At 40.5% G+C, this 13,598-nt stretch overlaps 1 protein-coding gene across 1 annotated transcript in view; it reads right to left on the bottom strand.

The window, feature by feature from the left end:
• Nucleotides 1-11,240, bottom strand: part of CDHR1 (cadherin related family member 1) — a 58,089-nt gene extending 46,849 nt beyond the window's left edge. Inside the window, exons 1-4 of the mRNA XM_034774968.1 lie at nt 11,074-11,240; nt 10,232-10,327; nt 2,243-2,388; nt 615-665 (exon numbers count right to left, since the gene is read on the bottom strand). Of these exons, the coding sequence (XP_034630859.1) occupies nt 615-665; nt 2,243-2,388; nt 10,232-10,327; nt 11,074-11,134 (354 nt within the window). The 5' untranslated portion in view covers nt 11,135-11,240. The remainder of the gene's footprint in view (nt 1-614; nt 666-2,242; nt 2,389-10,231; nt 10,328-11,073) is intronic.
• Between the last annotated feature and the right edge of the window lie 2,358 nt (nt 11,241-13,598).

Below are 13,598 nucleotides of genomic sequence, written 5' to 3'. Positions count from 1 at the left end.
CAGTCCTGTGCCTTAAAAACAACAGGGAAATGTATGGGTCTCAAGTGGAATTAGGTCAGGATATTGGTGCAGTCACTTCAATTAGTCTTGTGAAAATGATATCAGGCCCTTAATAATAAGAGCTTCAACAACAAACAACAAAACAAACAAAAACAGCACCCCAAGCAAAACAGAGCTTCATAGTGCAACGCCATACCATGAAAGTTCACTAGTGACTCAAAGGGAGGAATACCAGCTACTGACTCTCCAACACTAATTCCTGCAACACTGAATTTTTCATTAGAGGTCTCCAAAAATTTACCAGGCCCATCCCTTCTTTGGGCTTGAGACCTACTATTGTCTCAGCCTAAGGTGACACCTTGTATGAAAAGATACCATGGTTTTATGGCCTACTTTGAGTCAGACTTTTGCCTTGGACTACAGAATCTAAAATCAGTTTGAAATGACTGCAAGGAGTTGGATTTAGGTCTGAGTTACTGTGATTTCATCAAAGAGCATAAGTAGCATAAGACCCTCATTTCTACCATGTTTTCTTATATAACAAGATACAGTATGAAAGGTGGCTAATGCAGAAAGGGTGAGCTTGACAAGCTTTGGCACATGTGAATACTCACTGTACTCAGGCCATCTGAAATACTGACTATAACTTCAATCTCATCTTCTTTCTGCAAACAAAGGCAATTCATTTAAACAGAGGTCCAGTATTTAGCAAAATTATTCAAGGAGGTTTTGCGTATTTAAATGGATCGCAAGAATACCCAGAGTTATAACAGTTAACACTAACGAAGTGAGTATTGGAAAGGAAATAAAACCTCATGTTTTGGGGCATAAGACGATCTCTAACTATTAGGGATTAGGATGAGTCTTTCATGGGGTGGGGGGAGGAAATTAGCCCACATCAGCATTTTGTGGGATTTCTTGCATTTCCCTCTGAGGCATCCAGTGTTGGCCACTGTTGAAGACAGAATGCTGGACTAGCTGGACCAGGCAATTTGATCCAGCAATTCCTATGTGTGAGTTGCTGGAAGTCAACCTTTGCATTTTTCAAGAAAATACTAACTAAAAAGGTATTGTGTGAAACTTCTGCTTATTGGTGTACAGTGGTTTAAGGGATTTAATAAACATTGGGCAGTCTCACCTGAAAAGGATTTTCCCCGAAAACAGGTCAAATCAGGAGTTTAGAGCATCTGATCTTGGAACAAGGTTGCCTAATATGCCATGTTTGGTGGGACTATCCTGAGCTGACAGGAAGGGCTTTCATTTAACTGGATACATGTTTCTTAACCCATTTTAGTGACTTTTATTTCCATTATTTGTAATCAGTCCCAAATGAAATATTTAAGGAAATTCAACAGCGGCAGCATGGCACTTAACTGAGGGTCCGACACCTAAGAAAATATGCTTGTGTGTGTATGTGGGAAAGAGCATATATGCGGAGAAATATTCATTTTTGGTATCATAAACAATCTGTCCTTGAAAAATAATTACAGAGAACCCAACTCATCCTACATCTGGGAGAATCCTAAAGAAATTCAGATTCTATCTCCTAGGATTAGAGAACCTTAGCTGCATCAGGAACTAAGCAGAAAACAGAGTAGGAATAAACAGTGAATTTTCTATTTGGCAAGACGGGGGAGGGATAGCTCAGTGGTTTGAGCATTGGCCTGCTAAACCTAGGGTTGTGAGCTCAATCCTTGAGGGGGCCATTTAGGGATGTGGGGCAAAAATCTGTCTGGGGATTGGTCCTGCTTTGAGCAGGGGGTTGGACTAGATGACCTCCTGAGGTCCCTTCCAACCCTGATATTCTATGATTCTAAGAGGTTAACAGTTGGGTACTCAAAGATTCTGTAGTAGAAGCAATGTTATAAATGAACTGGAAAAGGAGGTGACAAGTGCAATAATATACTGTATTATATTAATATGGATACAATTAGACTGCAGAATAAGTTTACATGATTTGGAGGCCAAATAGACTCAGACTTTATGGGCAGAAGGGACCGTCGTGACCATCTAGTCTGACCTCCTGCACATTGCAGGCCACAGAACCTCACCCACCTATGCCCGTAACAGACCCATAACCTCTGACTGAGTAATTCAAGTCTTCAAATCATGACTGAAAGACTTCAAGTTACCATTTACACCACGGTCTGAATTGACACTCTCCCTTAAAACTACTAATCAAATTAAGAACTTGAATCCATTATAGAAACATGCAGATAGGTACTATTTCATTGTGCTTTACCTCTCTATCAAGCTCCTCAATCAAGGTGACATTTCCAAAATTTGCATCAATGGCAAAGTAACTTCTTGACCCAGTTTCATAGGTCATTCCGTAGGTCACAGGATCTCCTTCTGGGTCAGTTCCATTCAGAGTGTACACATGTGTACCTGAAAAGATAGATTTAGTCATTCCACAAGACTTCCCAATGGTAACTTCAACCAGGATAGGTCTTCAATGAACTATTTCTTATGCATTTAGCTCCTTTTTATGGTTAGAGAAGTTTTGTAAACCAGCTCCAATTTCTAGGAATTTATTCATAGAGTCACAGATTTTAAGGTCAGAAGCAAACACCAGATCATAAGTATACAGTTCAATAGTTATGATTCATAATTTTCTGCCTATTGGTTAAACCCAGATAATCAGTGTGGGCAACGGGTCCTTCCCTTCCAGAGCCCTCAGCTGCAGAATACCACAAAGTTAATCTTCTTCCCTCATACAATTCATTTGGATGAAGAGTAGCTGACTAATCCTGAACCCAAGCAAGGCTGAGGTGATGCTGGTAGGAAGAAGTAAGAGCTCTGAATGATTTGTATCCTCTGTAATATTCCCCACTATTGAGGGTAACTGCCCAGATTGTTAAGATCGTCCACACTATTGGGATCCTCAATGCTATTGGATGCCCAGCCAGCCATGAGAGCATTAAAATGCCCACTTCCATCTGAAGCTGACAAGAAGACTGCTGCCCATCCTCACAGGACAGCTATGCCTCATTGGAACAATGGAACTGTAAGTCAATATGTGGAGTCCCGTGAATGTTGAAGACAACTTCCACAAGAGCTGGACCTGGACTATTGAACTCTCCCCTGACAGAGATGTCAGAATGACCACAGGCTTACCCAGTCTCAGAACTAAATAAATGTCAACCTCCTTTCTTCCACTTAGCTTTCCCTTCATTTAAATTCTTTATACAACACACCCAACCATCCACTCACTCGCACACAAATGAATAAATCCTATAAGCTAATCAGTCTAATTCACCTACAAGATGGCCAAAAGAGATATTATTTCTATTTTTAAATACTTGAGAAGACGGTGCCAGCTTGTGTGGTGAATTGACTCCTTTTATCAAAAGTGACATTTTCTGAGGGAACTGCATTTTCAAAACATTGTGGGGCATTTACTGGGCAACATCCTTGAAAGTCCATTATCCTACTTTGCATTTATATAGCACCCTTCATCCCTGGATCTTAAAATATTTTTCAAACATCAATTAACTGGGCCTGACAGGTGGTGTTATCCCCATTTTACGGGTAGGTAAACTGAGCACAAACAAGTTATGTGAATTACCCAGGATCATACGACAAGTTAGTGCCAGAGTCAGAAGTAGAACTAAGGAGTCCTGAGGTTCAGTCCAATCCTCTAACCACTAGGAAGATCATTCTTTCTAGTAAGAACCACAAACAACTCTAAAAATTATGCTCAGAACTTTTCTCCCTTGAAATTCTGAGGGTTCAATACACAAAACCACGCTTATGGAAACTTATATTTTACATTGTGGCAAAAGTATTGTAGCTGAGTAACTATACTGGCTGGGTGAACAGTGAAATTTGCTTATACCACGGACAGCCCACAAAAAGTTATAGCTCCTTCTCCTAAAGGAAGGATCGTGGCTGATGAAGTTGTGTGGCAAGGTGATTAGAAGGAAGATCTTTTTTCCTGGCTCTGCCAGTGGCAGCATGAATGATCCAAGCACAGCCCACAGAGGTGAACTGTGCTCTCCTCAAAATAAACGTGGCAGAGGTGGGCTCCAGATTTAAGGATTCACACAAGGTTAGTGTGTATTGTCTGATGAAACCACCAAGTTTTGCCTGGTTCCTAGTTAAAACCATTCAGAAACACTGAGTTTTGCAAGATTTTCACCCTAAGTTATAAAGCAGCTTAAAATCATGCAGCGGTTCAATATCTTTTTGATGTCTGTAATAGAGCACATGTGGTTATTTTAGCAGCAGAGATAGACAATGCTGCTGCAGGTTACAGTTGATGTGCTGTGGATTGTGGTGCTGTCAGTAGCAACTATGCACCATGAATGTTTTCTTGTATTTTCTCAGATTTTGTAATAAAAGCTTTTCAAAGATCACTTGCTCACTCTTCAGATATAGAAATTAAACCTATCACAGGCAGAACACAATGGAGCAGAGGGCTAAAGGGCTATGGAACATCAAGCAATATGGCATCTGAAGCTGACACTCAGCATATTTGGTTATCCGCAAGGATAGAGGGATTATTTTGAGAGGCTATTGGAAGATTCAGTCAGACTGCACTGCATCAGGTCTCATTTGTATGGCAACCTCTGCTATTGGAAGTGCTAAATATGTAGTATTTTCTTAAAGTAAAAGTTTAAATTTTGCAAAGCGTAACAGAGGAACAGGAGGTATGCTGGTAGTACACACTGCCAAGATCCAGCTTAACCCATCCCCAGTGAGTATGTAGAGTTTGGAAAACAGGCGCACAAAATTGCAAACCAAATCATGTTTTCCTTAGGCTTTTCCATTTAAAAACTCCCAGGAAAATTATAAATATAACTTTGTAATTCACCAAGTAACTAGGAAAAGGCACAGAGGAGTCAAAGTTATTTTTGCTTTACTGCAAAATAAAATAAAAGGGGAAAAAAGAAAAAACTTGGTCTGAGATTTTTCTCAAAAAATGGGGTGTCACAGTGAGGTGTCTACATCCTGACTTAGCTTCCTATATAAGGGAACTGATTTTCAAAAAAGATGAACATCCAGCAGCTCCCATTGACTTCAAATGTTTTTGTTTCTGAAAATCTGTCTTGATGTTATACACGTTTCAGGCCAGATTCTGCTCTCATTTATACAGGCAAATATCTGGATTAACTCCAATGACTTCAATGTCAATGCAGTCTTTTTCTCACTCTTTTTATGTCATTATAACTTTCCACTTTTTAATTGCCTCACTGTTATATTTCTCACTCTCTGTCTCTTCAACCTTATATATCTCTATCGTGTCTATTTCCTCTCCAAATGCGTAACTGTTTTTCTGCCTTCCAGCTGATTTCTTCTACCTCTCTGAGACATCCTGCTGTGGGTTTCTAGCACATTTGTCTGTGGCAGCTGTTCCAGTTGTATTATCTGTTTAAAAAGCTATACTGGGAGTTTCAGATGCCATGAACATTAGTGATAAAAATAGCACCTGACATTTGCAATATGTGATACCTTTCATCTGTGGAAAGCAAATCACTTTAATTAAGCCCAACAATACCGCTGAGCAGCAAATAATAAACCCATTGTACAGATGGGGAAACTGAGTCAAAGAGGCCCAAGATCTCACAGCGAGCCAGTGGCAACCTAGAAATCCTGGCTCCAAGTCTTATACACTAACTACTCTTACAGACAGGGATCTCCTTTTTGTTGTGTTTGTATATCACCTAACATAATGGGGCCCTGTGCCATCATCAGGACTCCTAGGAACTGCCCCAATACAAATAAATAATAATATCACTCCCAAGAAACACATAACCATCCAGTAGACAATGCAGCATAAGGGCTACAGAAGAAGAATTTTATGCAAGTGTGTGAGAATGTATTTCAACTTGAACTTGTGCAAATCCACCTCTACCCACTGAACCATCTGCAGGATGGAAACCGAGTGATCAAAAACCCAGTAAGGTTTTCATCCTTTGCAGTTTTCATCCTTTATGGGGGGAAAAGAGGATCTGCATGGAGGGAACACCACAGTAAATCAAATATTAGCCATATAATCTCACATCTTCTTTGCAAGCCTATGCACTAGTCATATCAAAAAATCTCTTATGGTAATTGATGCATTTTATCTGCTGCAGTTTTTAGGGACTTTCTTATAAGGGTAGCAGGAAATTTCTGTTGCTGAAGGTAACATGAAACATTGACATTCATGTCAAGTTTGAGATTGCTGAGGTCTCCCAATAGGAAACAATGGGGTTCATTGATCTTTATGCCCTACTGTTTCCTGAGCTGGTTTTCCGGGTATAACTGATACACTTGACTATGTGACTACTGGGCAGTTAATGTGCCATTGAAATTGAATTGATTGCAATTTCTCTTCCAGTTCGGTCTCAGCTCCTAATATTGGATGAGTTATATCTGAATGCACAAGCTCTCCATATCGTTAACGCCCTGGGAACACTTCCCAGCACAGTGTTAATGCCAATTAAAAAGCTATCCTAGGCACGCTGACTCCACTTGCTGAAAAAGAAGTAAATTAAAAATCCAACCAAAATCCTATCGGTGGGTACAAGCAAACAGCCCCCTCCTGTCATAAACAGAAGCAAATAGAGTATTATTCATACAGGGACAAGGGAAAATACAATAGTAACTGATAATGCCACAATCTGGCCCTTTAGCTGCAACCTCCTGGAGGACAGGGATCTTTGCTTAGTGTAATACTCAGCACACAGGCAGCGCTCAATAAACAGTACATTAGCACTGAAGCAGCTGCTCCACATGGATCCTTCCCTTGGGGGAGCCTTAGAATAAAAAAAATCATAGAAATGTAGGGCTGAAAGGGACATCAAGAGTTCTTCTAGTCCAGCCCCCGCTGTACTGAGGCAGGACCAAGGATACCTAGACCATCCCCGACAAGTGTTTGGCCAGCCTATTCTTAAAAACCTCCAGTGATGGGGATTCCACAACCTCCTTCGGTAACTTGTTCAGGTGCTTATAGGATCAGTACAGTTAGAAAGTTTTTCCTAATATCCAACCTAAATCTCCCTTACTGCAAACTAAGCCAATTACTTCTTGTCCTATCCTCAGTGGACATGGAAAACAATTGATCATCCTCCTCTTCATAATAATCTTTTACATATTTGAAGATTGTTTTCAGGTCCCCCTTCAGCCTTATCTTCTCTAAACTACACATGCCCAATTCTTTCAACCTTTCCTCATAGGTCAGGTTTTCTAAACCTTTAACATTTTTTGTAGCTCTCCTCTGGTCTCTCCAATTTGTTTACATCTTTCTTAAGGTGTGGAACCCCAAACTGGATACAGTACTCAGCTGAGGTCTCACCAGTGCCAAGAGATGGGAGCAGTTACCTCCCGTGTCTGACATATGATACTCTTATTACACCCCAGAATGACGTTTGCTTTTTTCACAGCTGCATCACACTGTTGACTCACATTCAGTCTAAGATCCACTATCATCCCAGATGCTTGTCTTCAGTACTACCGCCTTGCCAGTTATGCCCCATTTTGTAGTTAGCATTTGATGTTTTCTTCCTAAGTGAAGTACTTTGACCGTGTCTTTACTGAATTTCATCTAATTGATTTCAGACCAATTCTCCAATTTTTCAAGGTCATTTGAATTCTAATCCTGTCCTCCAAAGTGCTTGCAACCCCTTCCACCTTGGTGTCATCCATGGAAATATTGAATAGCACTGGACCTAGGACAGTCCCCTGCGGGACCCCACTAGATATTTCCTTCCTGTTTGACAGTGAACCATTGAAATTACTCTGAGATTTTTTAAACCCATTACACATCTAGACTATCTGTTAAATTAGTAACAGAGGAATGCATTGAATTGGCCTGCAGGTAAATTTGTTTTACTCTGATTTTATTTTCTCATTTTTCTTCAAGGCACATCCAAGTTCTAAGCAAGACTGGAAAGGAACATACCAAAGTACTGCCAGAATAGGTGTTTTCATGCTACTTCCAGCCCACTCAGACAAGGAAATCTCAGACCAAAGAGGCTCAGAGAAGCACTTAAATGGCAGGGTCACCATCTCCTGGCTTCTGGACAGCAATCCCATGCCTCCCCTTATGAGAGCTGCCCAGCATCTTCTTAAGTTTCTGAGCCTAGTTAGTTGCCTATCAGAGAGGCACTTCTAGCTGGGAGTCTGAGACCACCTGAGATCTAAGCCAAAAAAAACCCTCTCCCTCTCTTGCTCCTAACCACCTACCAACCTGCAGCCCCTGCCTGGGGTTTAAGTGATTTGATTATTTTTGAGTGAACCCTTAGCATCAGGGTGAATTTCATCCAGCCTGAAATGGCATGAGAGTCCCATTTTGCTTCATTGTATATTAATGGATTTTCAGTCTCTTATAGGCTTGGTCTGTGTTGGGATTTTGCCTCGATTCCAGTAGTCACTGGCCAGCCACTGATTTAGCTTCCCCAGAATAAACCCCAAGTGTAGACAAGAAAAGCTGGGATCTACCTGAGTATCAGGGGTAGTATCCACTGATGCAAATCACAACTTTCCTGACTGCACTGGGGGTTTGCTTTGTGTGGGTACACTGGTGCTGGCCTTCGTTTGCTGGAGTCTGAGGAAATTCCCACTGGCACTGCAGCTTCAGTCTGCTTATAGTGAAACTCAGGGTCACCATGGGCAGGCTCCAGCTGAGCTAATTCCCTTGGAAAATGCATCCCTTAACATGATAAACTATGTGCTAAATGGTGCATTCCAAGGGATTATCATTCCTTCCCCTCTTTTCTGGTTGATGTTGCCACTCTCCCATTGGTGGGAAGAGCTGAAGAAGAAACTCTGATCCCCCATGTCACAGAGCCCAGGAAGGAGTAAAGAAGATTCAGACCATGTCTACACTATGGGGACTGTAGCAGCACAGCTACGGCACCATAGCTATGCAGCCATAATCTCTTAGTGTAGATATGGCCTACAACAACGGAAAGGGGTTTTCCATCATTGTAGGATCATCGCCTCTCAAGCAGTGGTAGCTAGGTCAGTGGAAGCATTCTTCCATTGACCTACCTGCATCTACACCGGGGTTTAAGTTGGCATAGCTACATCGCTCAGGGATATGGATTTTTCATACACCTGAGCAATGTAACTATGTTAACCTAAAATTCATGATCCAATCTAAAACCTAAGTGTAGACCAGACCTCAGGCTGGTGTTGCTGTAGCCTGCCACCACTGGGAGTGGCCCTTTGTCCTACAGCTGCAGAAACTGAAGAGAATCCGTGCCATCACTCCCAAAAGGAAGAGAAGGATCACTTTTGCTACATTGGTCCTTTCTTGTTAGAGTGAAATTCCACTGGCTAGATCTTCACCACCACTGAAATGCAGATGTGTCTGGAGTAGAAGCAACCAGTACATAGCACTCCAAACAAGAGTGGGCTGGAGATACTTTCCCAACCACACCCTGACAAACACCTCCTGTTACAAAACACGCCGAAGAAACTTTAGGGTGAGATTTTCCAAAGCATGGTGTTGCCCCATTGATGACAGTGGGAGCAGAACTAGGCCAATGCTGAGCACTTTTTAAAATCTCGTTTACTTTAATTCCAACCAGAACAGATAGTGCCTATCTTTTATGGGGCTCATTGAAAAGCTAGTAACTACAGCCAGACAAGAGTAAACACAAAACAGAGTTCCAGCTGCATTTGGATGCATTGCTATGCTATTTTTTTAAACCATAAAACCTTTAAAGTAGAGCTAGTTGGGAAATAAAACATCCAAATTTTTCAATTAAAAAAAAAAATCACAAAAATATTGTGACAGTAAATATTCAACCATTTCTACTTTAAACATAAAAAGGATAATTATTTGAAGAAAAACCTCATGTGTGTTCTCTTATTTTCATTTCAATGTAAAGTTAAGCTGTCATTAATAATTATCAACAACTCTGTTCTCTTCCCATAAACATCTGCCTGGGCAGACAAGAATCTCTCTTAATTTCACAAATCATTTATGACCTCACAACACTCATGCTCAGATGCTCTGGGTGAATCAAGTGACCAATAGTGTGGGAGAGAAGAAGAAGAAGGATTTCAAAATGCAGTTTGCATTCAAACAAGTCATTTTAAATAAAGTGAGGTCTATAAAGAGAGAAAGAATAACATTTAAGTGCATCAAAGGCAGAGGTACTAGAACATTTTGGGCATATGTTAATGGACACCATAACAAAATAAATTGTATGCTTTCCCATACCTTTGTAATGATTCAGGCAACAAAGGACAGCAATTTTAGAATTTATTTAAACACATTTACTGTGATACTGACCAACAGGTGTGTCTTCTGAAAGGCTGAGAAGTGCCATGTTCCCATTAGTGCTGCTGGCTCCATTATCAAAGAAGTAGGGGGCATAATTTGCCTGAGCTGCAATTAAAACAAAGCAGAACCCAAAGAAAAGCATTTCATAAACTGCAGTAACTCAAGATTTCCTATCCTGCCTCTCTCTCTGTACAAAGAATGATGAGCCCTTTGGGAAATAATGTGAGTTTGTATGTAACATATCCAATTACACTCATGAACTTTTTACCTTTTAAATTATATATATGTTAAATTGCTCCCCTCTGGTGTTGTACCAATAATTCACATAAATACTGCACAGCAGCATTTAAAGAATATGAGTGTAGAAAAAAAGAACTAAACAGGATATATTTAAAGAGCCTCAAACATTCAGAAGCTGCGTCTTGCAAAGTAACCTTCACGACCATTCACCATTTCTGTATACAGCTCCCATACACTCTGTGTGTGTATGTCTGACACCTGGCCAATGGCTAAGTAATAACCTAATCAATATTCTAAACATATTTTTAAATTACACCTACTGAATGAGCAATAAGCCATAATTAAACAGTTACTTACTTGCTGCCAGACAATAAAGTTAAAGAAAAAAAAAGAAAGCAAATTAGTTGTCATTCTATTCACTCATAGTTAAAAATCAAAATAGCCCATTTGAAACAAAATTGAAAATATGCAAACAGGAGGAGGGGGTAACGTGCACAGTGATCAATCTCTCAGGAAACAATACAGGACCACATTATCCCATCAGTAAGGATTACTATAGGATATGCCATGTCCTTCTCTTTGTTTATTAACAAAGAGAAAGTCGTACTCACCCAGGCAAACATGCACCAAATTGAGAAATAAAGATGGGGCGAAATGCCTTATATGCTTCATCCCACTGAAGGAAAGGCTAATTTCTTCTCTGTTTCAAAGGTTTTTAGTTTGTTTGTTTTTTTTGTCTAAAGGGACTTGCAAAGTCTCCTTCAGACCTGTGCGGTGGTGAAATGTGCAAGAGGCAGTAACAGATGTTAAGATGTTAAGCGGATGACACGTCTTAATTTCTGAGGAATTTAAAGAAGCTCCTTCCTACCACCTAATTAGACCAATTACTTTGCAAGGAGCTGTGGGACTCATTTCTGATACAAGGTTGGGAGGAATCAACATCACTCTCACAGGGTCAGTTGTTTGCACTGTGTTTAGGTTGCCTAATGAACCACTCTTCACTGCTCGAATATAGAAGCCAGAAGGCAGGTAAAGTTGAATTTTTAAAAATATGTCTTATTCTCTAATTTACTCCTCTGCTTTTCAGAACTAAGAGGAATTTTTATTTATTTTAGATTTTGGCTTCTTTGAGAAACAAGGGGGTAGGAACTCAAAACAAATGCATGGTACATTAAGCATCAATACTTTAATATCAGTACTTTAAAGGAGGCCAGTCATCAATTACAACAGAAAATATCAGACAGAAGCCAGCAATGGGGTTTTTTTTTATTCATGAGATGGCCTAAAGATTTATTTTATAAATGTTTGGATTTCAGTTAAGTTTTTGATGCATCTTTTATAGCTGGTATACAATTTATAATTAACATCCTGAAACTTCTTTAAAAAGTATTCCAAAGAAAATATTAATGAAATAGGGTTTTTTCCTCTGTTTTCTGTTTCATACAGTTAAAAGTGTATTTCATGGTACACAAATATATATATCTATTCAGTAAATTCAGGGGGAAAGAAACCCACACTGGAAAATGCATATAAACAAAACATAAGAGGAACTTGGCAAATGGTAATAATTCCTAAAGGGAGATGTTTAAGCAGCCTTCTAGCTGTCAGCTTGATGCAGAATTCTTTCCCTTTAAGAATGCTCTAATGTATTTTAATGATATTTTTGAATTTACAGAACACACACAAAAAACAACCCCCTCAGAAGTTAGCAAGAAATTAACACAAGTCCTTTTTCTCTTTGTCCAGGATTTTTTTTTTAAATAAACCACTCTGCTACTCAGGTGTGATCAAAGTTACTTTTTCTTCTGGCAGACATGAACTATATACATTGGGACTGAATGTGAATTGGAAGTGACGGCATTGGTGAGATCAGTCCAATTTCCAGTGAACAGGTAGCCACGTCACCATACCCGTTATCACAACTGCACTATCTAGGCACTCTTGCTAGCAGCTCTCAGTAAAGACAGAGAATACCGACTGATCATGAAGAATGAAATAATATCTCTCTTCCTAAAGGTAGTTCCCTCTAAAGCATGCCCCGTGGTCTGGATCCAAAACACAGCATTTACGCACATGCTTACCTTCACTAGGATTACTCACACACTTCCGTGCTTTGCTGGATTGAAGCCATTGCCGATGTGAGTAGGACTGATCCTAATAATTTGCACTGTGTTGTCTGTGTCTTAGAGGGCCCAACCATGCAGCAGCTGCAGACTGGGCCCCAGTGGATGTACTCCATTTGTCAGCACTTTTGTGATCATTCCATTCATTTTATTATTATTATTAACTAAACATTTGGAACAAGCTTTCTGTTCTTTCCAGTTGCTTTAGACAAACCCCGACTCCTTACTCAGCAAGACTCCTATTGGCTTCAGTGGGACCTTTGCTTGAGTAAGGAGTGCAGGATGTGGTCCCATGAGTGGGTGAAAAGCACATGAATTATTTCTGAAACATATCAGTGCCATGGGTTCGGCCCAGCTTGTCACCTGGAACTTCCAGGCTTGGTTTAATGAACAAAGGGTTAAACTGCCCCCCATATGTGTTGTTCTTGCAGAAGAAATAGGAAAATCTGCAAGTTGCTACTCACAGGGCCTGATCCAAAGCCAACTGAAGTAATTGGAAAGACTCCTATAGGATCAGACTGAGAGTTCCTTCTATATTGTTCTGTGATAGAGGGTAGTAAGTGTTCCCCATCCCACTCAAGGAAATAGCAGGGGATTTGGTCCACAAACACATAGATTTTTGGGGACCAATCAGAAGCTATGGTCACCTCTACAGAGGCCTGAGCTGCTTCACAATCTCCTGACCCTCTCCCTTAAGCTTCTAAGCATCTGGAAGCATGGATCCAGCTGGCAGCTGCTGCTCCTGATACCACCCTCAGGGGGAGTTTCAGAGTGCAGAGGGGAACAGTGAAGAAATGAATGCTGAGAGAGTCAGCATGACCTTATTCTCTGATTTTCCATGGGGACAATTCCATGGACAAAACAGCTCCCTCTCTGCTCATGGAGCCTGGTCACGGCAAAGCAGCCACTGGGGTATTCTGCAGTGTGGGAAGAAGGGGAGGATGGTGCTGAAGAGGCAGCCTGCCTCTCTTCCTGCTTGAATCCACCAGGTTTTCATCCTCTCTGACCACAGA

This window comes from Trachemys scripta, chromosome 7 (genome assembly GCF_013100865.1).
Source record: "Trachemys scripta elegans isolate TJP31775 chromosome 7, CAS_Tse_1.0, whole genome shotgun sequence".
In the NCBI taxonomy this organism is placed as follows: Eukaryota; Metazoa; Chordata; order Testudines; family Emydidae; genus Trachemys; species Trachemys scripta.
Note: the sequence above shows the minus strand (reverse complement) of the source record. Positions and strands in the feature narration are given on the sequence as shown.